Source organism: Mustelus asterias, chromosome 29 (genome assembly GCF_964213995.1).
Source record: "Mustelus asterias chromosome 29, sMusAst1.hap1.1, whole genome shotgun sequence".
In the NCBI taxonomy this organism is placed as follows: Eukaryota; Metazoa; Chordata; class Chondrichthyes; order Carcharhiniformes; family Triakidae; genus Mustelus; species Mustelus asterias.
In genome coordinates this window covers 19239166-19256212 of record NC_135829.1, presented here as the reverse complement: position 1 = coordinate 19256212, position 17047 = coordinate 19239166, and the positions used below count along the sequence as shown (strand labels likewise).

The 17047-nt window shown below is 43.7% G+C and overlaps 1 protein-coding gene across 1 annotated transcript in view; it reads right to left on the bottom strand.

Annotated features, from left to right (window-relative positions):
• ptpn9a (protein tyrosine phosphatase non-receptor type 9a) overlaps positions 1–17047 on the bottom strand; it is a 108334-nt gene that overhangs the window by 65258 nt on the left and 26029 nt on the right. The window contains exons 5-6 of the mRNA XM_078199822.1: positions 11883–11993; positions 1337–1656 (exon numbers count right to left, since the gene is read on the bottom strand). Coding sequence (XP_078055948.1) covers positions 1337–1656; positions 11883–11993 — 431 coding nt within the window. The remainder of the gene's footprint in view (positions 1–1336; positions 1657–11882; positions 11994–17047) is intronic.

Sequence of the window (17047 nt, the reverse complement as noted above, 5' to 3'; positions counted from 1 at the left end):
CTACATCCACCCGAGGAAAGTCTTTGAACGTTCACTCTATCTATCCCCTTCATCATCTTATAAACCTCTATTAAGTCTCCCCTCAACCTCCTCCGCTCCAGAGAGAACAGCCCTAGCTCCCTCAACCTTTCCTCATAAGACCTACCCTCCAAACCAGGCAGCATCCTGGTAAATCTCCTTTGCACTCTTTCCAGCGCTTCCACATCCTTCTTATAGTGAGGTGACCAGAACTGCACTCAATATTCCAAATGTGGTCTCACCAAGGTCCTGTACAGTTGCAGCATAACTCCACGGCTCTTAAACTCCAACCCCCTGTTAATAAAAGCTTACACACTATAGGCCTTCTTCACAGCTCTATCCAGTTGAGTGGCAACCTTCAGAGATCTGTGGATATGGACCCCAAGATCTCTCTGTTCCTCCACAGTCTTCAGAACCCTACCTTTGACCCTGTAATCCACATTTAATGTAAATCCCTCTAAGGCCGGAAACTCTGACAAGAGGGCCATTATGGGATTTGCGCTGAGGAGATCTCAGAGTGAGATCTTCCCCATGGACAAGGTAATCGGGTTCACACCTAGCGAGGGCATGAACCTCATTACCGTCAACTTAAATATGCTTAAACGGCATGACGCCTTCCCTTCCTGGTTCGCTGTATGTTCCCCCTGCCGGCGTGACGCCACGCCAGCGGGAATCACGACTGGCTTTCAAAAACAGAAACCAGATGTGATGACCATGCCAGGGGTTTAGAGGACAGTGTAGCCCCCGGTTGGTGAGGGAAATGACTGGACGCTGCCTCCTCTGATGCCCCGATGATGAGGAATGGGAGTCTTTAACTTCAATTTGAGATCAGAGTGCCCCCGTTTCTGTGGAGCCGGCCTTGCTGTCATCTTCATGCCTCACCTCTCAGGGATGATGGAACTAAACATGCCCCCCTGCTTTTTTTGACAAGTTGTCATAAGATCTGGAGAGAAAACCAGGCTCTTTGGGGAGAAGCACTCTGGTTTTCGGTCAGAACCTGACACTTGTTTGGGGAAATTCGCTCCCTAGTCTCAATAGCTGCTTTTGGTAGAGCTCAGATATCCACTACCTTTGTGTAAAAGTGCATCCTAATTGTAGAGTTATGCTCCCTTGATATGACTCCCACCAGTGGAATGTTTCTCCCTCTCACTCTCTAACCTATCAAAATCTTTTAATCATCTGAAACACCTCAACTTGATCATCTCTTAACCTTCTGTACTGAACAGAGTACAAACCTTGTCCATGCAATCTGTCCTCATAACCCTTTAACCCTTCTAACCTTGTTCTTTCTGGATTTACAATCAAATATTGAACTAACAATGAGCAGTTGAAAGTGCCTGGCGGCGTCTCCCGTCGGATGTCCTCATATTCTTCGTAGATTCCCCTTTTCTGAACAGTGTTGACGTGGTCCAACAGTTCTTCCACCGTCATTCCTTCCAATCCTGGCACGTGTACGGACACTTCGTCCCGTGGGAAGCCGGTGATGAGCTCGTCCAGCGAGTCACTGTGCCCATTTGGTGAGGTTAAAAACTGTTTGTTCCAGCTGGAATGGTCCAGTTTCAGCGTCCCACCTAAATGCTCCGGCAGGCAGTCCCTGGGCAGGTATTGCTTTAACTCGTACGTCTTCACCATTTGCACCTGCAACACACAAACAAAAGACAGTCAATCAAGTCCTTCCAGATTATAGGGAGTGCATTTGGAAGAATATATTTTAACCATTGTACGAGATGTCCTCGTGTAACGTACATAACATCTGCAGACCAGTAGAAGTTAGGATTTGCTGTACCAGCTGAGTGAGAGGAACTTTCAATGAGACCTCTTAGCTCTCCTGGCCAAGCTTAATGCTGCTAGTTTTTCATATGAGAGTTCGATTAATACCCCTTAAAAGGTATTTATAATATTTGTCCTTCTCACTGGGGGAACAAAACCTTCCGATCTTCAAATAGGATACAATTTCTAGAAACCATTGGATAAAGCAAATTATTGTGGATGGTGGAATCTGAAACCAGCTTTGACAAAGGGTCATCTGGACTCGAAACGTCAGCTCTTTTCTCTCCTTACAGATGCTGCCAGACTTGCTGAGATTTTCCAGCACTTTGGGTTCTAGAAAACATTGGCAGTTTCTGCACAAAATAAATTCCGCACTTATGATGCTGTAATCAACAACTTTCAAATTGAGATAGTGCAAATGACTAAAAGATTATTGCCTTTTGGTGAATGTACAAGACTGCCTGCTTTGTTTGAGGATGCTTTAAGCGATGGGGTCCATACCCCAGCTGCAGAAACAGTTGCCGGACAGCAGTTCCCTCTGGACATCGTTAGTGGTGTTCACAATCGGATTTGTGCACAAAGCCACAGGCTTCTGATGTGACGGTAGATCTTAGTTTAAGATTATTAAAATGATTGAAGAGGAGTTCAGTAACTCAGCAAAGGGGTGTGTGCATGTTGGTGGTGACTAAGACACCCATGCTGCCTCCTCTGGTTAAAGGATCTGCTAACTCTCAATGTCAAAGATAATGAATAATGGTCACTTGGCCAAGGTTGTCAGAGGATGATCCAAGCCTATAGGGTCAGACCTCAGATGGGGAGCAAGTGACTTCCGGGCGGATGAGATGGAGGGAATGACTGCCCAATCCCTAAGGTGGGATCCTAATCTCAGATGTGCTCCCCAGGGAGAGGAAAATAAATCGGAGAACAACCTGCCCTCAGACAAGATGGAAGAGTGGAGAAACAGCACAGAGCGAAGTAGGGATTACATTTTTCCGATAGCTACTGCATTTGCAGACCCACCCGGCGCCTGTTTGTGTATGATGACCCGATTCTTACAGGAGCTCCTCCTGTGACGCTCTCGTTAAAGTGGAGTGACAACTCTATTACATAGATGTGAATTTCCCAAGGTACGCTGTCACCCAAGCTTCCTTGGGTTCAGAGAAGAGAGAGCAAAGTTATGAAAAAATAAATAGCTCTCTGACAGGAACCAGCAGCACAGGACAGTAACAGAAAATGCTGGAAACTCTCAGCAGGTCTGACAGCATCTGTGGGGAGAGAATAGACCCAACGTTGAGTCTCGATGACCCTTCATCAGAACTGGCCAAGGATCATCTAGACTTGAAATGTTGGCTCTATTCTCTCTCCACACAGACGCTGTCAGATCTGCTGAGATTTTCCAGCATTTCCTGTTTCAGATTCCAGCATCCGCAGTATTTTGCTTTTAGCACCGGACAGTAAATGGGAAGAGCAGCATTCAGTGCTTCAGATCTGTGCCGGACTGTCACAAAGTGAGACTGATTGGAGTACAGTCCTACAGACATCAGGATATCAGTGGCTGCATCAGTGGCCAAGCATCCACACAGCTGACAGCCTGTACAGAGTCACTTTCTCACAGGACTTACTATCAGACAACAAAATGACCTCCACTAAATCCACTCAGCCAGTCAACCATGTGAACATGCTCATCTTGTGACACAAAATAGCACCGTGACACATGGATTCAGAGTATGGGACTGGCTGTATGTGAACTCTTACCCACTACTGAAACCGATGAATGTTACATGTAAAGAAAAATTGCACACCGCTGTACGCAGCACAGAAACCTTCTGACAAATTGTGTCAGACCCGAAACTTTAACTGCTCCAGTTCCCACCGATACTGCCCGCTTAGATGACTCGCATCTCCTGTTTTTGTTTCTAATTTTCAGCACCTGCAATTATTTTGCTTTTTGCCTTCTCTTTGGTAACACCTCCATTCAATCACAAGTCAACGTCTCAAGTGCGTAAGTCCGAAAGATGTGCTGATTAGGTGCATTGGCCGTACTAAACCGCCACATGGCATTTAGAATTTTATTGAAACAACAGGAAAAATGTGCTGTTTTTATCAAATATACAATTCCTCTCACTTCCTGTTACATGCCCAGCCGACACATAAGCCAAATGATGCTACTTTCTGTAGCAGAAACATCATTATCTGCTATAATGAGGGCTGCACGGTAGCACAGTGGTTAGCACTGCTGCTTCACAGCTCCAGGGACCTGGGTTCGATTCCCGGCTTGGGTCACTGTCTGTGTGGAGTTTGCACATTCTCCTCGTGTCTGCGTGGGTTTCCTCCGGGTGCTCCGGTTTCCTCCCACAGTCCAAAGATGTGCAGGTTAGGTTGATTGGCCAGGTTAAAAATTGCCCCTTAGAGTCCTGAGATGCGTAGGTTAGAGGGATTAGCGGGTAAATATGTGGGGGTAGGGCTTGGGTGGGATTGTGGTCGGTGCAGACTCGATGGGCCGAATGGCCTCCTTCTGCACTGTAGGGTTTCTGTGATTTCTATGAAGACTCTAACCTATATCCAAAGTTCCACTAGGCAGAAGACAACTCTGGGAAACCTGCAAGTTGAGAACTCTGATCTAAATTTGAAATCTTTAGTCCCAGGGGACAATGCAAAGAAAGGAAGGAAGTCTTATATTTAAATAGCACTTTCCACAAGCAGTGGACGTCTCAAAGTGCTTTACAGCCAATTAAGTACTTTGGAAGTGTAGTCAGTGATGTAACATAGGAAATGCAACAGCCAATATACGCACAGCAAACTCACACAAACAGCAATGTGATAATGCTATTTCTGTAATGTTGATTGAGAGATAAATATTGGCCAGGGCAACTCTGCCGGTCTTGGGTTAATTGAATGGTTATAACACAGAAGGAGGCCATTCAGCCCATCGTGTCCCGGTCGGCTCTTTGCAACAGAAACTCGCCTCATCCCACTCCCCTGACTATTCCCCATAACCCTGCAAATCTTCTCTCTTCAACGAATTATCCAATTCCCTTTCGAGAGCCAGGATTTGATCTGCTGCCATCAGACTCTCAGGTCGTGCATTCCAGAGCCTAACCACTTGCTGTGTAGAAAAAGACTTTCCTCATGTCACCTTTGGTTCTTTTGCCAATGACCCTGAATCAATGTCTTCTTGTTCTTAATCCTTTTGGGAACATTTTCTCCTGACCTACCCTGTCAAGGCCCCTCATAATATTGAGCAGCTCTACCAAATCCCTTCTTCATTAAGGAGCACTGCCCCAGCTTCTCCAATGCGAACATGCGACTGAGGTTCCTCATCCCCGGAACCACTCTCGTGAATCTGTTTTAACGCATTCACATTCTTCCTAAAATGTCGTGCCCAGGACTTCAGCTGAGGCTAAATTAGTGCTAAAACAAACAAGAAAGAAAATAACAGCACAGGAACAGGCCCTTCGACCTTCCAAGCCTGCACTGACCATGCTGCCCGACTGAACTAAAACCCCCTGCCCTTCCGGGCACCTCTATTCCCATCCTATTCATGTATTTGTCAAGACGCCCCTTAAAAGTCACGAACGCCCCTTAAAAGTCACAAAAGTCACTGTTTTATACAGGTTTAACATAACTTTCTTGCTTTTGTACCCCATTCCCCAATTTATGATGCCCGGATCCCGTATGTCTTATTAACTGGTTTCTCAACCTGCCCTGCCAACTTCAATGATTTATCCACAAATAATGCCATGTTCCTCTGTTCCTGCACCCCCCTTTAGAATCGTACTCTTTATTTTGTATTACCGAGCCTTATTCTTCCTACCAAAATGAATCACTTCACACTTCCACCAACTATGTCCTTTCGAAGTCCTACACCATCCTCCTCAAGTTCACAATACTTTCAAGTTTTGTGTCATCTGCAAATTTTGAAATGGTGCCCTGTACACCCTTGTCTCAGGAAAAGCAGGGGCGCTAACATCAACCCCTGGGGAATCCCCACTGTATACCTTCCTCCAATCTGAAAAACAACTGCTCACTACTACTCTGTTCCCTGCCATTCAGCTAATTTCATATTCATGCTGCTACTGACCCTCTTGTTCCATGGGCTCTAACTTTGGCCACTAATCTGTTTACGCATCACTTGATCAAATAGCTTTTGGGAGTCCACGGACACAGCATCAACCACCTCTGTTACCTCATCAAAAAACTTAATCAACTTAACTAAACACGACTTGCCTGTCACAAATCCATGCTGGCTTTGTAAAATAGATCCACATTTGCCCAACTGACTGTTAATTTTGTCCCGAATTGTCATTTTTATTTGACAAAAACAAGTTTCATCCCAACAACCAAACTAGACAAAACAGGATGAACGTTCAAAGTTTTAAGGGCACCAATTAAAAGGAAACATACTGTCTGTCCTGCCCTTCCACCAATCTCAAGCAAATATACATTGCGATCCAAATCCATCACGATACAAGAGCTCATCATGTTGGGGGATACGAGGGGACAGGCTAACTAACAGGAAACAGAATCAGGATAATGAGTCATTTTCAGGTTGGCAAACTGTAACTAGTGAAGTGTTGATGTGGAGATGCCGGCGTTGGACTGGGGTAAACACAGTAAGAGTTTTAACAACACCAGGGTAAAGTCCAACAGGTTTATTTGGTAGCAAATGCCATTAGCTTTTGGAGCGCTGCTCCTGATGAAGGAGCAGCGCTCCGAAAGCTAATGGCATTTGCTACCAAATAAACCTGTTGGACTTTACCCTGGTGTTGTTAAAACTCTTACTAGTGAAGTGCCACAGGGATCGATGCACAGGCTTTAACTATTTACAATCTATAATGTCTTGGATGAAGGGAAGAACTGTACTGGGGACAATTTAGCTGATAATACAATGAGGGGCAAGAAAGCAAGGACACAAGGTGTCTGCAAAGGAATATAGATACTTAAATGAATGGCAAAAAATTGGCACATGGAATATTATGGGGAAAAATGTGAGTTTCCATTTTGCCAGGAAGGATAGTCAAGTAGAGTGTTATTTGAATGGAGAGATACTGCAGAATGTTGCTGTACAAAAAGGTCTGGGTGTCCTAGTTGATTTGATTTGATTTATTATTGTCACATGTATTAGTATACAGTGAAAAGTATTGTTTCTTGCGTGCTATACAGACAAAGCATACCGTTCATAGAGAAGGAAAGCAGAGACTGCAGAATGTAGTGTTACAGTCACAGCTAGGGAGCAGAGAAAGATCAACTTGATACAAGGTAGATCCATTCAAAAGTCTGATGGCAGCAGGGAAGAAGCTGTTCTTGAGTCGGTTGGTACGTGACCTCAGACTTTTGTATCTTTTTCCTGACAGAAGAAGGTGGAAGAGAGAATGTCCAGGGTGCGTGGGGTCCTTAATTATGCTGGCTGCTTTGCCGAGGCAGCGGGAAGTGCAGACAGAGTCAATGGATGGGAGGCTGTTTTGCGTGATGGATTGGGCTACATTCATGACCTTTATAGTTCCTTGTGGTCTTGGGCAGAGCAGGAGCCACACCAAGCTGTGATACAACCAGAAAGAATTCTTTCTATGGTGCACCTGTAAAAGTTGGAGAGAGTGGTAGCTGACATGTCAAATTTCCTTAGTCTTCTGAGAAAGTAGAGGCGTTGGTGGACTTTCTTAACGAGAGTGTTGGGGCGGGGGGGGGAGACACCAGGACAGGTTGCTGGCGAGCTGGACACCTAAAAACCAGAAGCTCTCGACCATTTCTACTTCGTCCCCATTAATGTAGACAGGGGCACGTCCTCCACTATGCTTCCTGAAGTCGATGACTACCTCTTTGCATGCAGGTACAGCATGTACAGCAGGCACAGATTCAGAAGGCAAATGGAATGTTGATCGTTATTGCATGTATAAAAGTATGGAGCATAAAAGTAGGGAAGTCCTGCTATACCTGTACAGGCTCTTGGTGAGACCACACCTAGAATACTGTATACAGCTTTAGCCTTCTTATTTAAGGAGCGATACACTTGCATTGGAAGCAGTTCGTCGAAGATTCACTCGGCTGATTCCTGGCCTGACAGGGTTATCTTATGAGGTAATATTGAGCAGGTTGGGCCTATGGTCATTGGAGCTTGGAAGAATGAGGTGATCCTATTGAAACATAACAGATCCTGAGGGGTGTTGACAGGGTAGATTGTGTAGATTCCATGGTAGATTCCAGTTAGCTGGAACTTTCCAGCTGTTCACCATGGCGGGATCTTTTGGTCCCACCAATGGTACAACCTGCTCTGGGTTTCCCGGTGGCAATGGATGGAGTCAATGGGAAATCCCATTGACAACAGCAGGACCAGAAGATCCCGCATCCAGCCAATGGAGCACCCTCTCCCACAGTGGGAAACACCACGGGGAGGCCAGAGAATTCTGCCCATTGAGAGGGTGTTCCCTGTGAGGTAATCTAGAAGTAGGGAGCGTCGTTTAAAATAAGTGGTCTCCAATTTAAGACGAGGACGAGGAGAAATTTCTTCTCTCAGAGGGTTGTTAGTCTTTGGAATTCTCTTCTCCAGACAACAGTGGAGGCTGGGTTATTGAATACATTCAAGACTGGGTTCGATTGTTGATCAACAAGGGTGTTAACAGGTATGGGGGGGCAGGCAGGAAAGTGGGATTAAGGCCACAAGCTAATCAGCCACAATGTGCCTGTTTCTTATGATCTTGTTATCTGGTCAACCATTCTTGACTGACTGAAGAATGCCGACCAAAGGGCATCGCTAGATTTTTCCCCACTGTAACTTATCACACCTCGTTCTATCTTTTGCAAGAACTCACTGTCGCTAATCTATTTCTATTTTAAGGCATTTCAATCTTAGCTTCCCAACTTTGCTCAATGGAACAGAAACTGACTTCCTGCAATTTATCATGTCAGCACAAGAGCCCAGTGATTCATAGGCATCCCATCTGAATGCTTCTAAGTCATTTCAGTCCTCTGGGAAGGACAGATTCTGGAGCCACAGAAATCACAGGTAATCATTCCATCCTGTCTATACCAGTTCTTTATTCGAGTAATGCAACATTAGTTCCAATCCCTGCACTGCCCTCTCTCTTCCTCTGTGCCAAATATTGATCAATTTTCCTTTAAAAGAAGCAACAGTCTCTGCCTCAAACACACTGTAATGACTTCAATCAGGCCATTGAGGTTGGCCGATTGGAAGATGAACTCCCTGATTAAGGAGTCAATTGATGGGCTAATCAGGGAGTCTTTTCCTTGTATTTAACCGGGAGTGTTGGTTCCTCTGGCACTCCCGACGATAGACTGCTAGCACTCTGTGTACTGCTGTTGGAATTGTAAATAAAGGGATTTTGGTGAAGGGACATCTGCCTCTGAAGACTTACTACACATACCCTGTGGCAATCATTTTATATTCCAACAAGCCACGGTGTTAAGGAATATCGTCCATACTAAACAGCTACACTAAAGACATGTTGATAATGTATTCTATTTATTGACTTGCGCTTGAAGAAACTTTTCCCGTTTTTAATATATTATCCTTCCAGAAAGCATAACGTCATACTTATTAAAAGGGGGAGGCAGTGGCCCCGCCGTGGTATTGTCGCTGAACTAATAATTAAGAGACCTCGGGTAATGCTCTGGGGACTTGGGTTTGAATCCCACCATGGCAGATGGTGAAATCTGAATTCAGTAAAAAATATCTGGAATTAAAAATCTAATGATGACCATGAAATCATTGTCGTAAGAACCCATTTGGTTCACTAATGCCCTTAAGGGAAGGGGATCTCTCGTCCTTACCTGGTCTGGCCTACATGTGACTCCAGATCTACAGCAATGTGGTTGACTCTTAAATGCCCTCAGGGATGGGCAATAGATGCTGGCCCAGCCAGCGACGCCCACACCCCATGAACGAAATGAAAAACTAATTCCACTTCCACTTTCCGTTAGCTGATGAATACTTGTCAGGCTGTACTGAGCCCAGAGGCAAGACTCATTTGTCATAGTTTTAAAGACCATCTTTCATTGTCTAACTAATTTAGAATACTTCCATCCAGTCCATGTGTGACAATTTTCAACACTTATTTATGACTGGCCCATCAATAAGCAAAAAAGTAAATCATTTTTCAATAAATTTGCATCACATTATTTGAATGGAAACATACAACAGAATGAGCTCATGATGACAAATTTGCACACTAGCAGATGGAACTAATTTTTAGAAGCTACAAAATTATATTTCATGGAAATTTCTTTTTCTAGTTGAAAAGGTACAAGTAGATTTTGCATAGCCCTGCAACTTCTCTGATTTGGTATCAAGGAAAGAATTGGATGAATTGCAGTGAACAAAGAACAATACAGCACAGGAACAGGCCCTTCGGCCCTCCAAGCCCACGCCGCTCCCTGGTCCAAACTAGACCATTCTTTTGTATCCCTCCATTCCCACTCCGTTCATGTGGCTATCTAGATAAGTCTTAAACGTTCCCAGTGTGTCCGCCTCCACCACCTTGCCCGGCAGCGCATTCCAGGCCCCCACCACCCTCTGTGTAAAAAACGTCCTTCTGATATCCGTGTTAAACCCACCCCCCCTCACCTTGAACCTATGACCCCCTCGTGAACGTCACCACCAATCTGGGAAAAAGCTTCCTACCGTTCACCCTATCTATGCCTTTCATAATTTTATACATCTCTATTAGGTCACCCCTCATCCTCCGTCTTTCCAGTGAGAACAACCCCAGTTTACCCAATCTCTCCTCATAACTAAGCCCTTCCATACCAGGCAACATCCTGGTAAACCTCCTCTGCACTCTCTCTAAAGCCTCCACGTCCTTCTGGTAGTGTGGTGACCAGAACTGGGCGCAGTATTCCAAATGCGGCCGAACCAACGTTCTATACAACTGCAACATCAGACCCCAACATAGTGGAAACCACGATGGAAGTGACAGTTATTCTGACTTATTATTCTGTACTTTGACAACCTTAGTTTGGCAAATATAAAGGCAGAATACTGCAGATGCTGGAATCTGAAATAAAAACAGAAAATGCTGGAAAATCTCAGCAGGTTTGACTGCATCTGTGGAGAGAGAATAGAGCCAACATTTCGAGTCTGGATGACCCTTCGTCAGAGCTGAATTTGGCAAATGATTATTAACTCTGTACTGAATGTTTGAACACCAGGGGTCTCAACACCAAGATCAAAGTGTTCTCTAGAAAATCTACCATCAGGAAGAAATTATGTGCATGGTTGGAATTCTGTGTAAATATTCTGCGTAATATAAAATCCTCCCAGTTGCAGCCTCGGTAACCTCTAACATAACCAGAATCATTTCACATTTGGGACGGCACGCTGGCACAGTGATTAGCACTGCTGCCTCACAGTGCCAGGGACTTGGGTTCGATTCCCGGCTTGGGTAACTGTCTGTGCGGAGTCCACACCTTCTTCCTGGGTCTGCGTGGGTTTCCTCCAGGTGCTCCGGTTTCCTCCCACAGTCCAAAGATGTGCAGCTTAGGTGGACTGGCCATGCTAAAATTGCCCCTTAGTGTCAGGGGGACTAGGTAGGGTAAATGCATGGGGTTATGGGGATTGGGCCTGGGTGGGATTGTGGTTGGTGCAGACCTGATGGGCCGAATGGCCTCCTTCTGCACTGGAGGATACTATGATTCTATGACATGTTGCTTTGGCTACAGTTCTGTCAACCGTCTGGTTGCATTGCTCTGATATGGTAGATAGTGGACAATGAATATGGTAGATCATTGTTCCAATTAACATCTATGGGTCTGGACTGAAGTATGCACAGAGCGACAGTTGGGGTTAATCTGTAGCATACGAGAGTTGACAACGTCACACTGCAGGAGAGCATAGACTTTTAAGAGACAAACATACGCACAGTTGACATTTTGAAAACCGTTAGCTCTCCTGGCCTCCCAGCCTTTGCAGCTCACTTTGTCATGAATCTAAATATATAGCTTATTGGGCTGGCATCCCACCTATAGCAGAAGCATTGCACAGATCAGTGCGGCACATCAGAACAAAGTGGACAAATGTATGTGTTCTAAATTACAGACAAAATTAGACAACATCATAACTGAAAAGTCTGCACAGTACTTACTCTTTCCCGTAGCTTCTCTTTAAGAATTAGGCTTAGAACGGAATATGGGAATCGAAACCAGACAGGTGCACCCACAATGAACACTTTTTTCAAACGGGCAGGAAAGGCTCCCTGAAAACAGAAAGGTGGATATTCCTAGTTTTAAATTATAACTCAAACACTGGTAGAGAAACACCTCATTGACCATTCGACTAATCTGAAAGATGTTGCTTTCCGAGGTGAAGTAATAAAGCTTTAGCAGACCTCGGACTTTATTTATTTGGGGGAAAGAAAGCATTTTATTAAGATAGTAACAGGTGAGCGCACATGACAGGATCCCACCTACACGATGAGACAGATGTGGAAGTACGACTTCGGTATAATTTCTGCTGCCAGAATAAAGTCATGATGTGGAGATGCCGGCGTTGGACTGGGGTAAACACAGTAAGAAGTTTAACAACACCAGGTTAAAGTCCAACAGGTTTATTTGGTAGCAAAAGCCACACAAGCTTTCAGAGCTCCGAAAGCTTGTGTGGCTTTTGCTACCAAATAAACCTGTTGGACTTTAACCTGGTGTTGTTAAACTTCTTACTGCCAGAATAAAGGCCAGAAAAAGGAAAGAGAGAAGAATGAGAAAGAAGGGGAGAGAAAAATAAAAAGGATTTTCCTTAGTGGGTGTTAGGGTACGAGATCAGACCAAGGTATATTCAAAGTTAGACTAGACTCCAACTATTTGCTATTTTGGCATTAGTATGAGGATAGGATGTTTCACTTCAGGTGCGACACTAGTGACAAACTGGGAAAGTTTTATCAAAACAAACTTTCTTTAACAATATAGTGTAACTATAATGAATGAATTAGTTTAACATTTACCAATTGAACAATGTTTAAACATGGCAAGATACAATTCTTAACTGCTAACCTATCCCGATTAGTTCCAATTCAAGCAATATTCCTCTTATAGTCTTACACTCCTCTTCAAAAGCTTGGGCTTGTTAACAGTCCTACAGCCTTTTGAACACCTCTGGGGGGAGGGAGGGGGAGGGAGAGAAAGAGAAAGAGCGAGATTTCCTCAAATAGCAGCATGAGAGAGAGAGCGAGAGAGAGAGAGAACGAGAGAGAGAGAGAGACAGAAAGACAGCTCTTGCTTCTTTCAGGACAGGCAGAAAACTGCTTGCTTTTACCTGTGAGCTTAGCTCCTCCCATTAGCACACAACTCTGTCTCTCGTCAATCAACCTAAGCAAAACCCTACTCTGAAACCCCAGGAGAAAAACCAAAATAAATAAAAATGCATTAACTCAGATTAAACAAACACATCCCGAGCTAAAATCAATCATTAGCCTGCATTCTCAGCACGTGAGCTGCCTGGTGCCCAGATAAATCGGCACCATATAAAACAGTGCTGAATTTTAAACATACCCATCACAAAAAACATGATATGAATACATTTCTTAAAGGCACAGTGTCATCACAGGGGCAATAAGTAAAACTTGATTACATTAAAAATAACTACCCATCAAAATAAATTAAAAATCTTAAATGGACAACTGTCATTATTACAAAGCACGGCTATGATGGTGTGAAATGGGCTAAGCAGGTTGTGAGCACATATCACCATCAATCTGTAGCCTGATCTTATGAGAGTATTTGGTCACCCTATTATAGAAAGGATATTATTAAACCAGAAAGAGTGCAGAAAAGATTTACTCGGATGCTACCGGGACTTGATGGATTGAGTTATAAGGAGAGGCTGAATAGACTGGGACTTTTTTCTCTGGAGCGTAGGAGGCTGAGGGGTGACCTTATAGAGGTCTATAAAATGATGAGGGGCATAGACAAGGTAGATAGTCAATATCTTTTCCCAAAGGTAGGGGAGTCTAAAACTAGAGGGCATAGGTTTAAGGTGAGAGGGGAGAGATACAAAAGTGTCCAGAGGGGCAATTTTTTCACACAGAGGGTGATGAATGTCTGGAACAAGCTGGCAGAGGTAGTAGTACAGGCGGGTACAATTTTATCTTTTAAAAAGCATTTAGCTAGTTACATGGGTACGATGGGTATAGAGGGATATGGGCCAAATGCGGGCAATTGGGATTAGTTTAGGGGTTTTGAAAAAATAAGGACGGCATGAACAAGTTGGGCCGAAGGGCCTGTTCCCATGCTGTAAACCTCTATGACTCTATGAGTAATAAACCTGACAGGCCATCATATTTAGTCATTATTTGGAACACGTGTGGCAGAAAAAAGAATCACTTGCGTTAAGACTATTATGGAGCTTTTTCTCCTTGATTACTAGAGGTCTGAGACACTCGTTTAGAAAATAAAAGCATAGGCAGGGTGTTAGGATATTGCATCTTCCACAGAATGAAGTATTAATTTCAGGCAACCCGCATTAGCTATTGGCAGCAGAAGCACACATCAATTATCCTACCTGGCCAAGTGCCTGAACTTTATGTTTCACTGTGTGTACTTTGAGACAACCTGAGAGATAAGTACAGGAGCCACATGCCTCACTGTTCCCTGTTTACATATGTTTCTGACCCACTGACAGGTTGGGAGATTCAGAATGGAATAGAAAATAGACCAAGCATGGAATAATCAGGTATGAATTGCACTGTGACACTGACTCCCCAAGAAAGAGATTAGCTCCTTATTAGAGAAGCATTTTAAAGAAGTTAAAGGTTAATTGCGTGTGTAATATTAACTCAAAACACAAGTACCATTGTTTGACTTGTCAGACACCAGTTAATGGGGTCATTGTATAAGTGCTCCACAGAAGTGACGTACTAACGAAAATTCCTCAAAACGTACGCAGGAAGTTTTCTAAACTGAAAGCAGCAGATTTTACACCTCAAACATTCTGCATCCTCATACTTGAACGTTTATCAACCCGCGCTGGAAAACTGAGTGGATTAAACAGATCACAACTCATCCTGTGCAGCAGATCATGAACCAGTTTTAATTCATCAGCAGAGAATCAACACAGTCGTCAAAAAAACATGCAACTTGCACATCAGTTTCTCCATCAGTTTTTTCATAGCCTCTGTCCTTCCCCATCTTGCATCCACCTCCAGTCCTGGTGTCTCCCCAAGCCCCACATACCTCTGACCCGGACATTGTTCATTACTCTCTCTCTTCACCTGACTGTTCCTCAACTCTGTCTAGCGCTCATGCGTAGGAATTTCTTCCCTGAATCCCTCCACCTCCCTGAAAATCCTCTGTGTACACAACTCTTTCACCGAGTCGGTCGTCACCATCTTGATATCTTCTCCCTTGGCTCAAGGTTCTTTTCTAATTGTATAGGATTACATGGCAGTGGTGAAGTGCCGTGGGACGTTCCTGAATGCCAAAGGTGTAACATAAATGCAAGGTAAGTGCAGCGCTGTTTCTGAAAATGATTAGGGCTTCCCTCCAGTGAGAGGAGAAGGAAAACACTCATAAGCTAAATCTGGGGAAATAACTGAAGGATTTAAAGTGAAAATATCTGAATTCAGACTTAAAAGCTAAACAATTACATCCCACTTATAGAAACATTTCTCGGATTCGCCTTTCTAATGGGAGTTGTCAAACACTTCAAGATTTGCTAGCAAGTTACCTTCAGTTACATTTTACACTAAACTTCTGATCAGCCAGCGGGCATAATCAGCAAAAAAAACTTTTTTTTGAAATAAGTGCAACCACTCTCTTTAAATGAGCAACAGGGTAACTAACAGACAGTGACATAATTTGAGCTTAAATATGAATGGGATGACATGTAGTGGCGAAACAGACACTTCTCAGTAGCCACACCATGAGGCGGCATGGTGGCAGAGTGGTTAGCAAGGCTGCTTGGGTCACTGTTTGCGCAGAGTCTGCACGTTCTCCCCGTGTCTGCGTGGGTTTCCTCTGGGTGCTCTGGTTTCCTCCCACAGTCTAAAAGACATGCTGGTTAGGTGCATTGGCCATGCTAAATTCTCCCTCAGTGTACCTGAACAGGTGCTGGAGTATGGTGACTAGGGGATTTTCACAGTAACTTCATTGCAGGGTTAATGTAAACCTCCTTGTGACGCAAATAAATAAATATGATTGGAGTTTCTTGCAATTCTATTTAATCAATAATTCCATTACAGACTGAAAGTTCACTTTATATAATGCCAACATCTTCATTTTACACCTGTTGTCTCTAAAGACATTTATTTTCTTGAGCATAAGTCGATTTATGATGCACCTTTAACAAGATTGCCCCAAAGGACTACACAGGAGTGCTTTTCGATAAAGTTTGACATTGAGCCACTTACGGAGCCACATATTTGTTCAGATGGCCCAACGCTGTAGGTTTTAAATAGTGTTTCAAAGGAGGGGAGACAGGAAGCAAAGTGGAGAATTTCAGGGAGGGCATTTCAGATTAGGGCCATGGCAGAGGAAGGCACGACCACTGATAGTGGTGTGAATGAAACAGATGATTCATAAGACGCCAGAACTGGAATAATGCTGAGTCCTCTGGTGCAGGAGAAGGTTAGAGGAGGGGAGGCAGCAGATTCGAAATGAAAATAGAATATCAACAGGATTATAAAGAAAGGAAATAAAGTATGTTCACATGCAACTGTTAAACCACATTAAATTCAAAACATTATAAGGAGAACTTATCCAATTTATAATTGCACCACCCTAAAAGGGAAGACCAGGATTCTCAAGGACATTTTATTATCTGATAATACAACACTGAACAAGGTTGAAAAAATTACACAACCTCAGAAGTGATAAACTACCTCTTTCAAAAGATATTTAGCTCCATTACTGGAAGAATACAACCCAGAGAGGGTACAGAAAAGTCTGATCACTGAGATTCAGCAAGTTTGACTATTGCTCAGGGCATTTTCTGCCTTCTGCTCCCCTCTGCTCTGATGTATACAGCTCCATTCTTAACCCAAGAAAGCAACAGATTTATGTCCGATTAATTTTCAATGGTTAAAAAAGATCACAGAGCAATACTAGTAAGTGAAATAAAATTTACAAATCAATTTGGAAACAATGGAGTGAAAAGGGGATTTGTTAGGTTTATATAGACAGTAACATCATTCAAAGAACAATGGAAAAAACAATCAAGTCTTCGCAAGTCACCAAAGGATTCTCTTCCGGAAGTCTTGCTCAGCACCAGAACGCAGGTGCCATGATTCTGAATATATCACCAACTCTTGGGCCGGGATTT